Source organism: Typopeltis vanoorti, chromosome 3 (genome assembly GCF_054136105.1).
Source record: "Typopeltis vanoorti isolate ZY-2024b chromosome 3, IOZ_Tvanoo_1.0, whole genome shotgun sequence".
In the NCBI taxonomy this organism is placed as follows: Eukaryota; Metazoa; Arthropoda; class Arachnida; order Uropygi; family Thelyphonidae; genus Typopeltis; species Typopeltis vanoorti.
In genome coordinates, this window is record NC_143551.1 from 114,583,586 (window position 1) to 114,602,930 (window position 19,345).

The 19,345-nt window shown below is 34.8% G+C and overlaps 1 protein-coding gene across 1 annotated transcript in view; it reads left to right on the top strand.

Annotated features, from left to right (window-relative positions):
- LOC150108484 (uncharacterized) overlaps positions 1-19,345 on the top strand; it is a 178,810-nt gene that overhangs the window by 110,133 nt on the left and 49,332 nt on the right. Inside the window, exon 9 of the mRNA XM_090415892.1 lies at positions 10,089-10,279. Coding sequence (XP_090272018.1) covers positions 10,089-10,279 — 191 coding nt within the window. The remainder of the gene's footprint in view (positions 1-10,088; positions 10,280-19,345) is intronic.

The following is a 19,345-nucleotide window of genomic DNA, read 5'->3' on the forward strand; positions in this document are numbered from 1 at the left end:
AACTATGCGGTCAACAAGGCCAGCAAAGCATTTTTGGTTGAATGTCACTATTGCAGCTGCCTTTCCATATCTATGTTGTGCAGGTTTATGTTGAAACATAGCATTAGGGAAGTCCTGAACAGAAATCCAGCAGGCACTTACCATTATTTATTAGCTTTACCCTTTTCTCCAAATTTTCCCAAAATATTTCTATATGCATAGGATTAATTTCCTGTCTTGCTGTTTAGATATCCAACAAGTAGCAGCTTTTTTCATTTTTTTATCTGACACTTAGCTATTTCTTCTGGATCTAAATATCAATACCACTTATGTCGATGTGCTTATTTCAATTTTGCTGACATTAAGTTTGTTCTATGAGCTGTCGTTTCACTGTTTTCTATAGCTCCTTGACAAAAGCATTATGATATTTTTTAAGGCTGTGCCTCAACTAGCATGAAATTATGTTGTACCATTGTGTTGGTTTCTGGTTTAATTCAATACAGAATACAATTCCTTCATAAGTCCTACATTACCAGCTCATTCTCGTTTGTTCAGTATTCAGTGGATATCTACTAATGGGGTATACCACATGAAGGTGAGGATTGGATATTATGCCTCAAGCCCTAGTTGGTTTTCTGCATTCCTTAAAGGTTATGTAAAAGTCTCCTCTCAGTTATCTAGTTTTTGACTCCTATTCTTTTTTGTCGAACTCTAAATAGTGATCACTGTCTATTTCAAATCCCCTGCATAATCGTATATCCTGAACTAGCATATCATTATCAGTAATAACTTAAGATTTTTTCTTATTGCTTTTATATTCTTTTTTGGGTGAATTTATGCACATCTTTGCATTGGAACATGGGTTTATAATGACTAATACAAGTCCTGAACTGAAATCTAGCAGGTACTTGCTGTTATTGTTAGTTTTGCTCTTTTCTCAAAATGTGTTTGCATGGCAGTCTGGTATTCATTTCTTGCTTTGTATAGCTCTCCAAGAAGAGCCATTGTTTTGTTTTATGTCAGCTACCCTGTTTAATGACTAAAAATTCCTTTACTTTTTCCTTATTAGAATCTTTGGTGGGATCACAGCTGCAAATAAGCCTTATTCTCCAGTTTCCAAATCTGCAATTTTGTCATATCACTGTAATTGAAATTGCTTGTTCTTCAAGAAGTTTGTGTTTGTTGTTGTTGAATACTTTAACTACTGATCATTGTTCTTTCAGTATCTAGGTGGATATCTGACAAGGTGCACCTCAAGAAAGTGAAGATTACTCATTTTGTCAATCATACAGTAGAGTAGTCCTTGTTGGTTCCCTGCATTTCTTAGATGCTACATGAAGGCCACCTAACAGTGAATTCTCCTGTGACAGGATTTGTAATTGCTCATGCTGAGGAGTATTCAAGATCATCAGTGACTATCCGTTATGGCACTTCAAATTTTTGAACTTATAAACCACAACCTAGCTTTATAGGACATAAATTTTATCCTTTTTATATCAATAGTTGTTATACCAGATTATATTTCAGGATGCTACCTCAAGATTAATAGCTCAATATCAAGACTACAACTGCATGTTACATGGAATGGAATGAAAAACAGTAAGGTTTAGTAGAGCTACAGAGTTGCATATCTATACATTGTAGATGGTATGAGTGAGAAGGAAAGTAACCTCAACCTGCATGCTATTCCATTCTTATATTAAAACTGAATTCTCTACAGTAATTTATTTAACTTCTGAGGTATTTTATTTAACTTCCCCATAGTTCCGACCTTCAAAAATTGAATGTCAGAACTATGGAGAAGATTACCTAGCTTACAGGTAAATGTCTGTCATCATCAATTTCCTGATATGTACCCTCAAGAGGTGTTCAGGCTATTATGACAGCACTACATGATTTTTTGAGTTTACATTATCAATCTCCTATCCACAATTTTCCTCCAAATTAGTCTATTATTTTCAGCACTCCAATATTGTGATATCTAATATTTCATACTTCTAAGGCACTTCTGACTGAATCAATCCACTTAGAATCATTTTTTGTGTCATCTTGACATCAAACACCTGTTTTGCTAATCTTTCTTCTCTCATTCTATTTAAGTGACCATACCACTTTAGATTAGTGCTGCTCACAGATTCTTGAAGGCAAACAATGTCAAGTTCATTCATAATGTCTTAATTTCCAATAGATTCTGCCATCTGTTCACTCCCCTACTTTTTCTCAGAAATCTCATATCTGTGGTCTCTAGTCTTTGATTAAGTGCTTTATTTCTAACCCAACTCTCCGATCCATAACTTAAAACTGGTTTGAACACTGTTTTCTATATCGCTAGTTTGATGTTTTGGCTAACTTCTCTCTTATTCCACACAAATTTATTCAGTTGGCTCCCCCACCATACCAGCTTTGCTTATGCTGTTGTCTATTTCCAGATTTATAACTTGTCATCTTCACTAAAAACTGTGCTAAATAGTTGAAATATTTTATTTGTTCTACAGATTCTCCATTAAGCATGCAGCTAAGTTTTCTGTGTTCATATCTATTTTCATACTTTGTCTTTTTTTTTTCCCTAGTTTTCATGCCAAATTTGTTAAGACTTTTATGTAATTTAGCCAGAAAATCCTGGAGACTTGTACTGGATGAGTTTAGAATAACATATCTGCATAAAGTGAAGAGCTAAGTTTGACATCCCAAATTCTAATTTCACTTTTTTTCATTATGTGATCTATATAGATCCACGCACGCACACACACACACACACACACACACCATAAAAAAAAAATGTATACACACTTTAACAGATGTTCTCTCAAAAGATATCGTTACTCATATGAATATTAACATCAACACGTGACCGAGAAACAATTATTGTTTGAGGAAAGAAAAACCATTTTAAAGTGGTATTTCAAATTTGAGAATGTTGGTGAAGTTTAATGACAATAGAGGCGTGAGTTTGCAACACACCCTCCAACACATCTGACAGTTGCACATATTCGTGATAAGTTTGAGCCCCGTGGTATATCTTGTGTAATGTGCACAAGGGAAGATCCGGGAGGCCTCATACAGCAACAAGTCTTGCTTCCTTGGCTATGGTGTTGAAACAGTTTACACACTTGCCACAGAAGTCTACCATTAGAACGAGCCTAAATCCTCACCAACCTTTGCGATGCAAGTGTGTAATTCATAGTTTTCTTCAATTACACCTGATTTTTTATTTTGTTTTCTTTTTAACTATAACGCACTCAATTTTCCAACAATTTCAAACAGAAGCAACAGTGCAAAACCAGAAAATGAGCATAAGAAATAAAGAAAAGCAATTATTACAATAAAGAGCCAAGAGGCTATTTTTCCGGCAGCATAAATTAAGTTAAGGGGATAATAAATCCCTCATTATTTTAAAGCCGGATACGAAACTCGGAGATCGAAATCTAAGAGTTTCATGCCGAAGAACTATCGGCAAGTCCAAGTGTAAGAAAAGCAATTATGTTAGAGAAAAAATACAAAATTATTGCCAGCCATCAAGTGGGTAATAATTAACTAACTATGAATTAAATAATTATTTAACTAATAATTAAAAAACTATGAAAGGATTATGGCATAAACTTTGTCCTCTGTTTAATGATAATTTTGATGGCTTTGAAGACCCAACAATGATTGTGAATTCTGAAACTCAAGCGATCTTAAGTATGACTAACCAGTTGCAAATGGAAGTTTTGGAAGGTGATGTTAATGAGCTGTTTCAATCTCACACTATGGAACTCTTGCCCAATGATCTCCTTGAATTAGAAGAACAAGAACGAAATGAAAAATACAAAGAAGATAACGAATATGAAGCTCCAACTCAGTTTTTCACTTTAAAAAGGCCTAGAAGAAGCATTTAAACTTCTCGAAAAAACTCGAGCAATCTTTGAATCGCAAGATTCAGACTTAGAATGATTTAGTAAATTTTCCCGTGAAATGAATAATTCTTCTGCTTGCTATTTTAAATGAAAAGAAGTGAAAATCAATGAAGCAGATGACACTCAAGCCTTCTTTGGAAAAAAAAGAAAAAAAGATGCACCAAAGCTTGCTAATATATCTCCTATTACCTCGACGGCTGCTGATTCACTGGTGATATAGAAATGAGCTAATTTTTTTTTTCAAAGAATCTTTATTAATTTAAAATTTTTCTTTTGGTATGTTTTAAATATGTAAATCTTTGGCAAGTAAAGTCTTTTCTTATCATTTAATATTCATTTTATATTTTATAAATTCCTTCTTATGAATGTAACTCTAGCTTATATCATTACTTCTAAGGCAAATAAACTCCTGCTTTACGAACAGTCACCAGGAACCAATTAATTCATAAAGGCAGGAACTACCTGTATTTTCAAAGGCTTCATATCCACACTTTTTAAATGGCATCTGCTAGACTGTTATTCTTATTTACTTATGTATAATGGCCTCCTTATTTCATTATGATTTTCATTAATTTTTTTCATGCTTTTTATTTTTTCTCTAAGATGATATAGCTGATAAAACACTTGTTAAATTTTAATAAATACTGAATTTAATATTTTATATGTAAAGTGTCCATTTAACTTTTCAAAAATATTGTCTGCATAGGTTATTCTTAAAAAGTTCATATTGCTAAAAATGCCTGTAAAACTATATTTTTATAAGATTTTGTAAATCTCTGTAGAATTTATTGACTGATCTTCATATGTAATTTGCCTTCCTATTTTTGTGCATATCCATATATTAACTGCAACCAAGATATGAACCCCTTGAAAATACAGGTAGTTCCTGCCTTTATGAATTAATTGGTTCCTGGTGATTGTTCGTAAAGCAGGAGTTTATTTGCCTTAGAAATAATGATATAAGCTAGAGTTACATTCATTTTTTATTTATATTTTTAATTTGTGTTCAGGAATTAATTTTATAGCAGAATAAATAAATAATAATCTCTTAAATAAGTTTAGAAGATATAAAATTTAGAAATTAGAAAATACAGTGATCTCTCAATTATCCAACCTTACAATAACCAAACCCTTGGTTAATAAATTTGCATGGGTTAACATATCATCCTTAGTTAACTGTAACTGTATCCTTAGTTAACATCATCATATTCCTGGCATGTATCCTCAGGGGATGTAGAGGATATGCTCTGTTAACACATTTTTGAATACTTTCTCCTAACTCATATTTGTAGTCTCCAGTCTTTGTTCAAGCATTTTATTTCTGATACAGCTCTTAGATCTCCATAAGTTAAAATAGGTTTGAACATGATTTGATTAATTTTGAGGAAAACTATCTTGTATACAGTTACTTTAGTGTTTTCACTAGTTTCCTTCTTATTCCATATTTTGTTGTCTATTTCCATATTTAATTTGCTATCTTCATTAAAAAATTGTGCCTAAATAGTTAAAATGTTTCGCTTGTTCTTTAGTTGTCCTGTTAGTGGTCCATTCAGTTTGCAGTTGGTGTTTCTGCCTATTTTCGTTGTCTTTCTCTTTTTATTGCTGATTTTTCATACCAAATTTATTACAGAAGTTATAGCAAAAGAGTCACTACTTGAAAATTGCCACACAATATCTGAACTAGCAGAAAATATATGCATAACAATTTACTTCAGAACTATTTATTTCAGTTTGTAATGAGCAATTCTGAGAACCCAAGAAAGTTGAAGTGAAATGAACTGCAGGCTGCATTATAAAAATAATTCATTTTTGATATGATTAAAGATTTTTGTATGGTTCTTTATAAAGCAAAATCATAAAGTGCAGACTGTCATGCCAATCTCATTCTTCAAACTATGATTATGAATAAAAAATAAAGTTTGGAATTATATGCCCCCTCCCTTTTTTTTTTTTTTTTCCCCAGATTCGGATTTTCATCATCATCATCAAATTCCTGACATGTACCCTCAAGGAGTGCACAGGATATGATAGTACTACATGAAATTTTTATTAATTTATAAATTATAAAATCATTGTTTGACAAAAATAATTATCTTAAATCAAGTTCTTCAAGAACAAATAAAATGTATTGTCAAACTAAGGCATTAGATACAATATTTAAGTGAGGAAAGTATGAAATGATCTCTTATTTTGTTCTGACATTAAAAACTATAACTATACTATAAAAGAAGTAAAAAAAATAAAAATCCTTTTTAGGTATTTAGTCTATTCAATATAACTATGATTCCAGTTTTCCAGCATATTGAAGAACTGAATTTCTTGCTATAAGTAACTGAGGTGCAGCTATGAATTCTAGTTAATCTGGTTAAGTATTCTTCACAACGTGAAGAATTATCACACCTTGTAATGGATGTGACAGCTTGCACTTCTTTTCCGTGTTCTTTCAACAGATTTATACATCATATCCAGGTTTTGCTCAACACACACACACACACACACACACACACACACACACACACACACACATATATATCCTGGCCAGTAGGGAGGTTAAACTCTAATTTTGTCTCAAATAATGTTTGTGTATTTGCAAAGCTGCTCATTTTTGATTCATTTTAAAACTTTCTTGTGCACTCTTCTTTTCAATAAGAAATTCAAATTTTATCTTTCTCAAAACCAAATGGTGATTATTTTTCATTGCAAATCCTCTGTATACTCTTATGTTCTGAATCAGTGGGAAAACATTGCCACGACAGCAATATGGTCACTGAAACTTTTCTTATTTCCTTCATCTTCTCTCCATATGAATTTCTGCACAACTTTATGTTGAACATGATGTTAGTAATAACTAGTCTAGCCATAAACATAAACCTTTAATCTATCAGTAAATCATTTACAAATCACGTGTATAATGTGCATATACCAGCACTCAATGTTCGAAATGTCCGTCTTTTACCTTCATGCGCACACATTAAATGGAGATGCTGTCATTCCTCACTCCAAATTGATCTTCAGGTTGGCAATGCTATTATCATTTCTTGCAGGCTACTCTCTCAAACTCCAATCACAATTTCAAGTCCAGCAGATTCAGATCGAGACTTTCAGATGATGATATGTTATCGGGGCACATTTGCCTTCAACTTCTGTTGTGTGGTCCTTGCCTTGTGTACAGAGGTTGAGCCCTGTTCGAAGGGCAACTGCATTCTTTGAAACAAGGTGTTGTTCGGTGGCCTGTACCACATGTTTCAGCATGATATCTTGATATACTTTGGCAGAGGCTTTGACCCTTTTCTCACAAAAATGCAACTTGGATATCCCCCCCCCCCTCCGATACATCATCACTCTCCCCATGATGACCTCTCTAAATCCTGGGTGCTATATGATTAATCAGGGACCTACCCAATTATTTTGGCAGTTAAATGACTCTTCAGTGGTGAAAATTACAGTCTCATTTCTGTGTCTGATGTTTGTGTACTACGGGAGAAATGCTTTCGATTTTATCATCCTCTGCCACATAAGTTGCAGTGTTAAAAGTGTCCAGTAAAACAATGACAGGCTCTCACCCCCAGGTCATCAGTTAGTACACATAATGTCGTTTTCTGTGAAACATTCATCTCTCATGACATCACTTTCTGCATTTTTAGAGGATTACCGTGAAGATGTGTCTTCACAGTCCACACTGTTGCATCCTAACGCAGGTTGGTTGACCTGTTCTTTGGTGGTCAGATATGTCTTCTGTATCATTATAATGCTTAATAGCCCTACAAACAAACATCCTACTGATCCCAAGTGTTTTTAACATGTTGAAAATAAAGAGCCTCCATAGCTCAGTAGCTCAGTCAATATAGATGTGAAGCCCTTTGGTCAAAAAGAACTGAGTTCGATTCCTGTCCATGACGTGAGGAATCTTTGTCTCTTTTGACTAAAGGTGAGTTAGCTGGTCTTATATGGAGATAGAGGGTTTTTTTTCATCTGGAAACTCAAGTTTTTCATCCCTCAGAACAGGAAAATCAGTTCAGTGAACATACATGGATTTATAGTCATGAATACTTGCCCTTAGGGGATGCAGCAGAGGAGTGACAAGCAGATCATTAGTTCATCGTAAACTCCTCATTAGGGAACTCAGTCCCTCCTAGTGGATGGATGAGAAAGCGAAGAGAAAATAATAGGTGGCCGCATTCCAACCTTGTGAAGTGCTATTACAGCTACATGGTTCTCATAATCTCCCCACTGCATATTAACCTGTACAGCTAGATAACTCTCTCTCTCTTCTGTTAAACACATAAAATGTTGGCTCAACACAGTGCCACTAAAGGAACTGGACTTGTACAGTTCTGTGGGTAGAGGGGGGGAGGGTGCAAAGGTTGTAACAGAATTTATGGCAAGCCTGTGTTCTAGACTTTGCTCTTTATTTCAAATGTTCCAAAAAAATGTCTTAATGTCGGATAATAATTTCCTACTCTGCTATTCAGATCTCTGACAAGGAGACCTTTTCCCATTAGTGGTTTGTAAAATTCATAGGCACAAATAATTCTTTATGTCCAGTTCCTCATTCTGATATTTGCTCACATCACCATACTTGACATTGCCTGCAATTCAAGATGATTATCCTCATATTTAGTGTTGAGTACTATAGCTACTTCTTCTTTTCCTGATCATTATTGCCTGAATATAATATCATGCATTGCTGCTTAGAAAGATCTCACCTGTTTATCTTCTTTGTTTCGGTAACACCTATTATATCAGCCTGGTACTTATCTAATTCTTCTTCTAGTTCCATTTCTTTTTTATTGATACTTCATATGTTGATGGTGCAAGTCTTGAATTTTGTAGGTGTTGAGCTGGAATATATTTTTGAATTTGTTCCATTTGCTGACATTTTGCTGTTTGTCCTGAGGGAAGCAATAATGGCCTTATTTAACTGGGAGATACCCCAACCAGCATGAAATTCTGTCTGGTGAGTCAATACAAACTCTTGTACCATCATTTTGCATTATGATTTAAGCCAATACAAATACAATTTGGTCTGCTAAATTCCAGATTGCCAGCCCTTCCTCATTCGTTCAGTATCCAGTTAGATAACTAACAGGGTGCACCATAAGAAAATGAGGATTGGACACTAGATCAGAAACCTTGGTCAGTTTTTCACATTACTTAAAAGGCTATATGGAGGTCTCCATCCAGTTATCCATAAGCACTTTCTCCCCTCTTCCCTTTAGTTAATTATTTCTCAGTACAATTTGATGATTGAAGGATTACTGTATGAGTATTGAGAAAACATACTTTTAGGACAATGTTATAACGATTTTTCATATAAATACAGGGTGGCTATAAAATAATTTTCCCTCTTTGGAGGCATCTGTAGCTAAAACCAATAAATGGAATGAGACCAAATTTTATATTGAGACTTTTGAAGGCATAGGGAGATGATTTCTGCGTAAAACATATTTAGTACCAAAAGTCGCAGAAATTTTGGTGCTGGCAGAGCCGAAAGCAGTCAAATATTTGCAGTAAACGCGGGTAAAAAGATGACTTTTGGCTGTGGGGGTAATGAAATCTGTTGTGTATGTTGATGGCGTTTCCAAATTGCATGTCTTGAAAGAGAACATAAAACGGACTGTTATGAACATCCAATCCGACTCCTCAGCTGTAGAGCATGTCGCACACCGGATGCAATTTGTTGTACATAAGAAAGGTCAGCACATTGGAAATCGTGTATGTTGTCCAGGGGACCCTGATTCTGATGAATAAAACATTATTTCCTGTAAGTTCAATCACTACATTAATTTCTCTCTCTCTCACAAGTGTTGTTTTAGTTTATTTATTATTATTATCATCATTGTAATGATCATATCCAGCTGGAATGAGTGACGAGGCTGTTGCTTACACCATCGAAATATTATTATTCCATTTTATCTCCCTTTAATGTAATTATCTGCTTGTTTTCAGCTTTGCCAGCGTCAAAATTTCCCCTATCGGCGACTTTTGGTACTAAAACTTTTTTTGCGGAAATCATCTCCCCATGCCGTCAAAAGTCTCAATATAAAATTTAGTCTCATTCCATTTATTGGTTTTAGCTACAGATGCCTCCAAAGAGGGAAAGTTATTTTATGGCCACCCTGTATCTTTCTTTTCAGTAAGCTAAGTTTATTTCAATTCTTTGATTGCCTTCTGTATTGTTACATCTGTTTACTAGTTTGAAATATATTTCAGATTCTAGTCATAAACGCTTGTGTACTAATGTGAAAAAGGATGTCACTATTAAAGGCAATTCAAAATATCCTACAGATATCAGAAACTCAGTGGCATCAGAAATTAACTTTGAAGGGCAAAGAAAATATCAGTATTCTTCACCACCGCAACGTCTACAAACTCAAAACAGAGTTGCTATAAGAGTTGAAAAGGTATAGTTGTATTTTGAGTTCAGTTAGATAAAGTCTTGGTTCAAATATAGAAATGAAATTCGGGTGTTTTTATAGTTATAAATCTACAACTGTTGTTGTTGTTGTTTGTTTGTTTGTTTGTTTTTATGAAAAAAAACACAGTTTTTTTTTTTTTATGTAAATTCTGCCCACATAAAGATTGTAAACCAATAATACCATAGTGCTGCAGATGAGCTAGGGATTAGATAATCTGCAAAGCCTATTTTGAGGGCAAACACAAACGTTTTCAGGCAGTAGGCATCGATATTATGAAAGAAGATGGGGGAAAGCTTTTTAAAGTCAAGGGAATGTGATTCCTCACAACTTCATTATATGCTGTCAGTAATCAAAATTATCAGTTAGAGTAAGCAGTATTTTTCATGAAGATGCCATTCAGAAATTCCTTTACTTATATAGTTGTTTTATTTGGTCACTGGCTTTGTTAGAAGAGTGTCACCACCCAAAAAAAGCAAAAGTTTCTAGAGTGATACTAGTAAATCATGCAAGGAGTTTCATCTCAGTGCATTGTAATACCACAGAATTTGCTCATGCATATCATAAGTTTTATTTCTTAGTGTGTGTGTTTGTGTGCTAACATGCTGTATATAGGTGTATACTGCAAGCAATTTTCCTTTACTTGACAATTTTCTCCTTATGCCATAAATGTAGTTTCATTCACTCTTTTACCTTTACGGTGTCGAGAGTTTCTATTCCTTATAACCGCAACCATTAAACGAGGATAAGGTGGTTGGCCCTATGCCTCCCAGTATATCCTATGTCTTGCTTGTGGGAGGAAAAACCTCAGATAAACTGGGGAGAAAAAACCCTGCATTCCACACCCAAGACCGGCTAATTTGGCTATGTCTGAGAAAGATCCTAAGCTCCTTGTGTCAGTGATGGAAATCGAATCCAGGACATTCCTTTTCCAGGCTTATGGTTGCAAAGTGCATAGCCACTCAGCTAACCATGCGGACTAATTGCAGAGAATTAACAAGCGTCAAGAAATAAGTACAGAGAGTCAAATAAGAATTATATGCCTAAATTGCTCGTATAGTAGACTGATCTTGATTACTGTATATATACGTTTTTTTTGCTGGTTCTCTGATCTTAAGACTGAGCAGAGTCTCTATAAACTTGAATTAAACTTGCCAAGAAATTATATTAATCCTTTATCCAAGTGTAAGCAAACACGTTTCTGCTTGAATTATCTTCATGACTAGGCTACTTTGTATATAGAAGCTGATGACTTCACATCACTTGCCTTAGTATCCCAGAATGTGAGTGAGGCACACATCCTTTCAGACATTTATAATGCTATTCATTATGGGAAGGTTACTATCCAGACAAAAGCTTTTGCTAAAAGACAAAACCTTTTGTTACTTCCCAAAGTTTGTTTACACTTGGATAAAGGATTAAACAAGAATATAATAAAATTTTTGCAAGTTTAATTTAATTTTTAACCAAGTGAAAAAAACTTGAATAGTTGTCAATCATTATAGTTCAAAGTATACTTTCTTTGTAGCCTTAGCCTACCATTTAAAAAGGCAGCCCTGTTTTACAAGCACTTCTATGTTGTGTGTTTTTATGTGTCCATGCATGAAAAGTTGTATATCCGTAGTACATTTAGGGCCACAGGTATGCTATGGATTTTTTTTATTATTATTTTCTAAATTTTTATTTATTTTTTGCATAATCCAGAAATTCTACTGTAGAGACCAAACAGAGTCTCATACTATCCAGTGAAATTTATCTCCTACCTAAAAACAGTCACAAACATCCATGTTAATAGTTGGATTCAAACCTGCAGCTTGTTGGTTGGAGAGTAGGTATATTAACCACTCAGCCAACCATGCTGGCAAATGTGGAATTTGCCTCGTTCTGTTTAACTATGCAGTAGTCTGTGAACTTGTTATGTATGGTGGCATTCTTATCTGTTGATAAGTGCAGATTTGCATATATGCAAATATGCAAAAGTTAAGGAATATTAGAAAGTCTTTTTTTGCCTTAAGATTTTACCATGACCCTTAATTCAGGTTTAGGCAAACCTGGGATTAACACAAGGACCAGAATAAAACAGCGATTCTTCTTACATAATAACAGTGCTGAGGACATCTTTTTGTATTAAGCTTTTTTGCTCATCTCCATCATCTTCTCCTAAATGCTGAACTATTGGGCCTGTATAAGAAATATATCATGCTAAATTTACTCCTTATTTGAAATCTGCACTTTCTTATAGGCTACAAACTACATGGCACAGTGTATATAATGTTTTTTTCTCTCTCTCTCTCTGTATGCTTAGAATTGTGATCACTCCTAGTGTTTTATCTTATTTCTGATAGCAGTGGAGTGCCTATCACCTTTTTTTTTTTTTTTTTTTTTTTTTTTTTTTTTTTTTTTTTCATAATCCCTTGTAGGGCTTGTTTTATTTAATATTTTTGTGTATCTGCATCTCTACCATTGGTTGATATGAGTATTTATGAAGTCTGAAGACTCATCATGGAAGATCCAAACTATCCACACAATATCCATCATATCTGTCCTTGAATCCATTAATAGACAAAGCACATGCAACTGACTCTATCAACCCATTGACTACTCTCCAAGTGAAAAATCTAGTCCTCACACCTTTCGTAACTACACATTTACTCAACTTCCAGGGATGACCACTTGTTCTGTCCCCTGTACTAAGATATTCCTTTGCATCAGTCCTATAAACCCATTAAGTAACTTTAACTTTTCTTTCATATTCTCTCGTTTTTGCTTATCAACCAACTTTTGCAATCCATAAACCCTCACTTCGTCCTCATAGAACATTCAACAGGTCACTCACCTCTGAATCCTCTCCACTACTTCCTCATCCAAAAGAAACATAGATGACCAGACCTGAGCATAGTGATCTGTGCTCAGGTTTTTGTGTGTGTGTGTGTGTGTGTGTGTGTGTGTGTGTGTGTGTGTGTGTGTGTGTGTGTGTGTGTGTGTGTGTGTGTGTGTGTGTGTGTCAAAGCTCTATAAAGAGGAATGATAACTTCATTATCTCTGCTTGTTGTGTGTTCTTCAATAACCAAGTAATCCTATGAACTACCTTTGCATTCTTAACAATATGCCTTCTAAATTTCAACTCTATCTTCTACCACTCCCAAATTTCTTGCATTACATTTCCATCAGTGTAGTACACAGCTTGTAATATTTTCATTCCAAAATGCATAACTTGACACTTTTCCACATTAAAATGATATCCGTTATGTTTTGTCCATATTATCAGCCTATTTAAATCACCCTGCAAGGTCTCTACTTTGCCTTGGTTGCCCTACCTAATTTTGTATCATCAGCAGACAACCAAATATTTCCTTCAAATTATTTCCTCTATCATTTATTTACAAATTAAGCAGCAGTGGTTTAAGCATAGAACCTTGTAGCATCACAGTAATCATCAATAGTTTTTGGCATCCATTCATTCATCAACAATTCTCGTATTCATATCACCATTTTCATATCCATTCCCATTTGTTCTAATTTGCATAACAGAGTTCCATGTGATATCTGTCAAATTCTTTTGAAAAATCCAGCAGAATCATTGTACCATTCTCTTTATTCAACTCAGAGTGACTGCTGAGTTGGATAAATAGAATGGTGCTGCTTTCCCTCATAGAGTATCATATTCCTATCCACTTATTCCTGAATTCTCTCTTTGACCAATTTTTCCAGTACTTTTACCACCACTCCTGAGATAATGATTGGTCTATAATTTACTGCTACAGTCATGGAGTTTCCTTTATTAAAAGGAATTATTTTGCCCTGCTTCCATTTCCTTGGGATTTTGCAAGTCTCAACTCTAGCAAAGTCAAAGGCATCACCAATTACAAAGAAGAGGGTCCAGTTGCCGACAGAGGAGAGCTAAGATCCAAGTGCCAAGAGAGCAAAGGCGAAGTGCTGTTACTGAAAAGAGCCAGAGCCAGTCGGAGGCGGTTACAGTCATCGGCAGTTAGTAGCAGAAGTGGTGGCAGCTAGAAGCAGAAGTTCCTGAAGTAGGATCCAGAGGAGAATTTGCCCATATGCTGAAACCTCTTGTATGTGCTATTTGAGTACTGCAGACTGCAGTCCAAAAGCCTGCTAATATCCCGACATGATACCGCTGAAGCAAGATACTCCTGAAGGAAGCCTAAAACTCGAGATGAAAGAAAAGCCATAAAGACTTTAGTAAAAGACTTGATTGAATGTGTGATACAGAGCCTCTGTAAGTTACATTCTTTTGTATATTTTCTCTTATAATCTAGGAGATATGATGTATATGGACTGTTAAGAATTAGTTTAATAGTAATAAGAAGCGTCCATAAGAGAGTCAATTGGCATGTTAGAAGTTGATATCAAATTTGTAAAAATAACTTAACAGAGAGTTAGTTAACCTCTTTGCGAGTAAACTAGACGTTTAATAAGTTGAATTTTTAAGCAGAGAGTAAATAAGTTTTAGAGTTAAAGTGATTATTTAGTGTTGAAGTGAAAGGGTTCTAATTTTATGCTAAAGATTTTATAGATGGGTAGAGAAAGCAATCTCCCTGTCGTTTGATTCATGTATATTTCATATTAATGTAAATAAATGTGTTTTAATTATTTGTTAAAAGAGTGCTGCCTGATCCTTTATTTTACAACTGCACTGTTCCTAAATAAATCGGACTTGTGAGCAGGAAACAACTAAGGCATTAAAAGTGCAGTTCAATTACTTAAGAACCACAACTGTTTATGTAAACTTTGTTGAAGGAATTTATGCTAGTAAGAGAGAGATCTACCGGAAGTTTTATTGAGTCTTATGCCGAATATTTGATATACTGATGACGCAGTCTTACAAATAAATTTTTCAGTGTTCATAGACATACAACTAATAAATACAGAAGGTGGATAAACATAATACACAGTAGAGTAAGTGAGTAACGTTACGAGGGAAAAAAGCGCGCACAGCTAATTAGTAATATAGAATAAAGATAAAGACAAAGAATAAAGATAAAGAATAAAGACAAATCTGAAAACAAACCCCAACTCAACATCACCAGAGTTAAAGATCGGTACTATCAACGTAAGAAGCCTGAATGGCAAAGAAATGGAGCTAGCTGAGGAATTAGATAAGTACCAGATCGACATAATAGGGGTGACTGAAACAAAAAAGACCAAAACTGGTGAGATCTTTCTGAGCAATAAATACAAAATGTTATATTCAGGCAATGACAATCAAGGAAAAGAAGGAGTAGCCATAGTATTCAACACAAAATACGAGGCTAATCTTCTTGAATGGCAGCCAGTCTCAAGTAGAGTAATGTGGGCAAATATGAGAATGGGGAACTGGACAATGAGACTTATTTGTGCCTATGGTCCCACAGAAGGTTCTACTAAGGTAGAAGTGGAGGAATTTTTTGAGGCTTTAGAAAAAGCAACTGACACAATGAAAAAGGAAAAGTTGGTCCTTGTTGGGGATCTAAATAGTAGAGTAGGAAATGATTGTGAGACATACAAAAATATTTTGGGAAAATTTGGAGAAAAGAGCAAAGCTAATAATAATGGCAAATATCTGTTGGATTTCTGCTCAGGACATGGACTGGTTATTACTAACACCATGTTCCAACATAAAAATGTGCACAAATTCACATGGAGAGAAGAGGCTAGGAATAAGAAAAGTCTCATTGACTATGTTATTGTTGATAGTGATGTTTTCTCCCTGGTGCAGGACACCAGAGTGTACAGAGGATTTGAAATTGGAAGTGATCACTATTTAGTCTTGAGCAGGATAAAATTGAATTTCATATTGAAAAGAATAACATGTAAGAAAGTTTTAAAGCGATTAAAAGTTGAGCAGCTCTCAGATGTGAACTGTAGACTAAAATACAGAAATATTATTGAAAAGAAAATGAAAGAGTTTGAGAACAGGAATCAAGCCTTGGAGATTCAGTGGCAAACTCTGAAGGAAACATTGATTGATTCTGCCAGAGAGGCATGTGGTGAGGTTGTGTGCAAGGATAAAAAAATTAGAACTCCCTGGTGGACACAGGAAGTTAAAGAGGCAGTGAAGGAAAAGAAGAAAGCATATCAAAAGTTCCTGGCAAATAAGTCAGCTTTTACTCTTACAGAATACAGAGACAAATGTAAGAAAGCTAAACAGTGTGTAAAACTAGCTAAACAAAAGTCATGGGAGGACTTTGGCAAGAATATAGAAAATAAATATCAAGAAGGTGGCAAAATATTCTGGAGGTTGTTGAAGAAGCTTAGGAATGGAGGAAAGAGTGCTGTAAAAGGAATTAGAGATGATAAAGGTGAAATGAAAACAGGAGAAAAAGATATCCTTGAAGTATGGAGTAATTACTTTGAAAAACTGCTAAATGAAACAAGCAGTGATGACAGCACAATGATAAAAAACACTGACCAGGCATGCAGTCAGGAATACATATCCATACTTGAAGTAGAAAAAGCCATTAAAGGCTTGAAATGTGGAAAGGCAGCAGGAGTAGATGATATTCGACCAGAAATGCTGAAGTATGGTGGTATAAGAGTCTTACAGTGGCTGCACTGCATAGTTCAGAAAGCCTGGACAGAGGGACGAATTCCCGATGATTGGAGTAGAGCTCTCATAGTACCCATATATAAAAAGGGAAATAAAACTGAATGTGAGAATTACAGAGGTATTTCCCTACTGAGTGTTCCTGGAAAGATCTATGCAAGTATACTTGAGAAACGGTTGAGAAGAATTGTGGAAGAAAAGCTTGGTGAAGAACAAGCTGGATTCAGGCCAAATAGAGGCTGTCAGGATCAGATCTTCACTTTACGACAAATAGTCGAGAAAGCATGGGAATATAACAAAGATCTGTATTTAAGTTTTGTCGATTTGGAAAAGGCATATGACAAGGTACCAAGAGAGAAGCTATTCAATACGCTGCAGTTATATGGTGTCAATGGGGCATTATATCAAGCAATACTTAGTCTTTATTTGAGTTGTGAGTCAGCAGTTAGAATTGAAGGAAGTACAGGAAGATGGTTTAATGTTAAATCTGGTGTGAGACAAGGATGTACATTATCCCCTTTGTTATTCATTATCTATATGGATCACATTATGAAGGAATGTGGTATTAAACCTGATATCAAAATAGGAGATGTTAATGTCAGCTCTTTGCTTTATGCGGATGATGTTATACTTCTAAATAAATCCGCTACAAGTCTGCAAGATTCTCTGACTAAATTGAATAGCTGTTGTAATAGATATGGTATGAAGGTCAGCAATAAAAAGACAAAGACAATGAAAATAGGCAGAATCATTGAAAATGTCAACTGTGTTGTGAATGGAGAACCTGTGGAACAAGTAAAACATTTCAGCTACTTAGGCACAATTTTTACTGAAGATGGTAAACTAAATATAGAAATAGACAACAGAATCAGCAAAGCTGGTATCGTGGGAAGTCAATTGAATAAATTCATATGGAATAAGAAAGAAATTAGTCGGAACACTAAATTAGCTGTATACAAGACTGTGTTCAAACCAATTTTAACTTATGGATCTGAGCGCTGGGTCAGAAGTAAAACACTTGACCAAAGACTAGAGACTGCAGATATGAGAGTCCTGAGAAAGATTAGAGGCGTGAACAGATGGCATCAATGGCAATATCATATTAAAAATGAGGATATTAGGAAAGAACTTGACAGTGTCAGCATCCAGGAATGCGTTAGCAGAGCTAATCTCATATGGTATGGTCACTTAAATAGAATGGGAGAGGAAAGATTAGCAAAACAAGTGTTCTCTTCCAGGTTGGCAGGAAAACGACCCAGAGGAAGACCAAGATATAGGTGGATTGATACGGTACAAAGTGCCTTAGACGATAGAAATATAAGATCTGATAATGTTGGAGTCTTGACAAGTAACAGACTGATTTGGAGGAAAATTGTAGATAGGAAGTTAGTAATGATGTAATTTTTTCATGTAGTACTGTCATATCCTGTACACCCCTTGAGGGTACATGGCAGGAATTTGATGATGATGATGATGATGAATAAAGATAAAGAATAGAGATATATAAGAGAATCAAGATATTACAATACAAGTATAGGAAAACAACACATATTATTACAAAGTAATTATCTCTCAGTAGCTGGGTATATTCCATTTCCTTCCTGTCAAATGATCATTTCTTCTTCCAGTCTATGCCTCCATAGTTGCAGTCCCTGATAATATGATCCTGCACTCATTGTACTAATTTCTGATGTATGTCTCCTGCATCATTCCTGGAATTCTCTAACCCAGGGTTTCTCAAACTTTTTCTATGATGGAACACTTCACAAATCCTGAAATTTTCATGGAACACCTTGGTTATTTTGTAATGTATTAATTAATAATTAATTGGTAATTTAGCTGATTTTTATCATTAATTAATAATTAATTTAAATGATCATTAAATTAATTTGTGCTGATTTTCATAGACATATCCTATTCTGATCACCAAAAATTTATATTATAAGTACTTATAAGTGAATGCAGACTTTTTCTCCTGTGTGCTGGTAGTTTTCCCCTCCTTTTGTACATCCTGGAGATCGCTTTGTAGGCTGGTAGTGGATGACTCACTATCTATTGTGTCATAAACACCTTCAATAAGAGATTTGTTAATACCAAAATTAAACAAAGTCCCTTGTCTCTTATTCATATTAGAATTTAAATCTGTATTCCTATTACTTTTAAAAAAAAAAATCATGGCACTCCGGTTTCAGAACAAGCACTTACACACTGCAATACGAACTTGCGAAGAAAGTATTCAGTATTAATAGATTTGAGAAACCAGATACAAACTACCTTGACCTTCAATTTCAGTGGAAAAATTTTCTTTATATTTCCTTGCTGATTGGTCACTGATATTTGCAACACAGATGTTATTTCGTTCAGTTTTGAGAACACACCGCCCATTGTTGTAATCAGCTTGTAGGCAATTTTTATGATCGGTAATAAACGGCGGTATTCTCTTTCCCGATTGTTGAAAGATTTCAATGTGTGAAAATTAACAATAATTCATGAATATTTTCATGTTT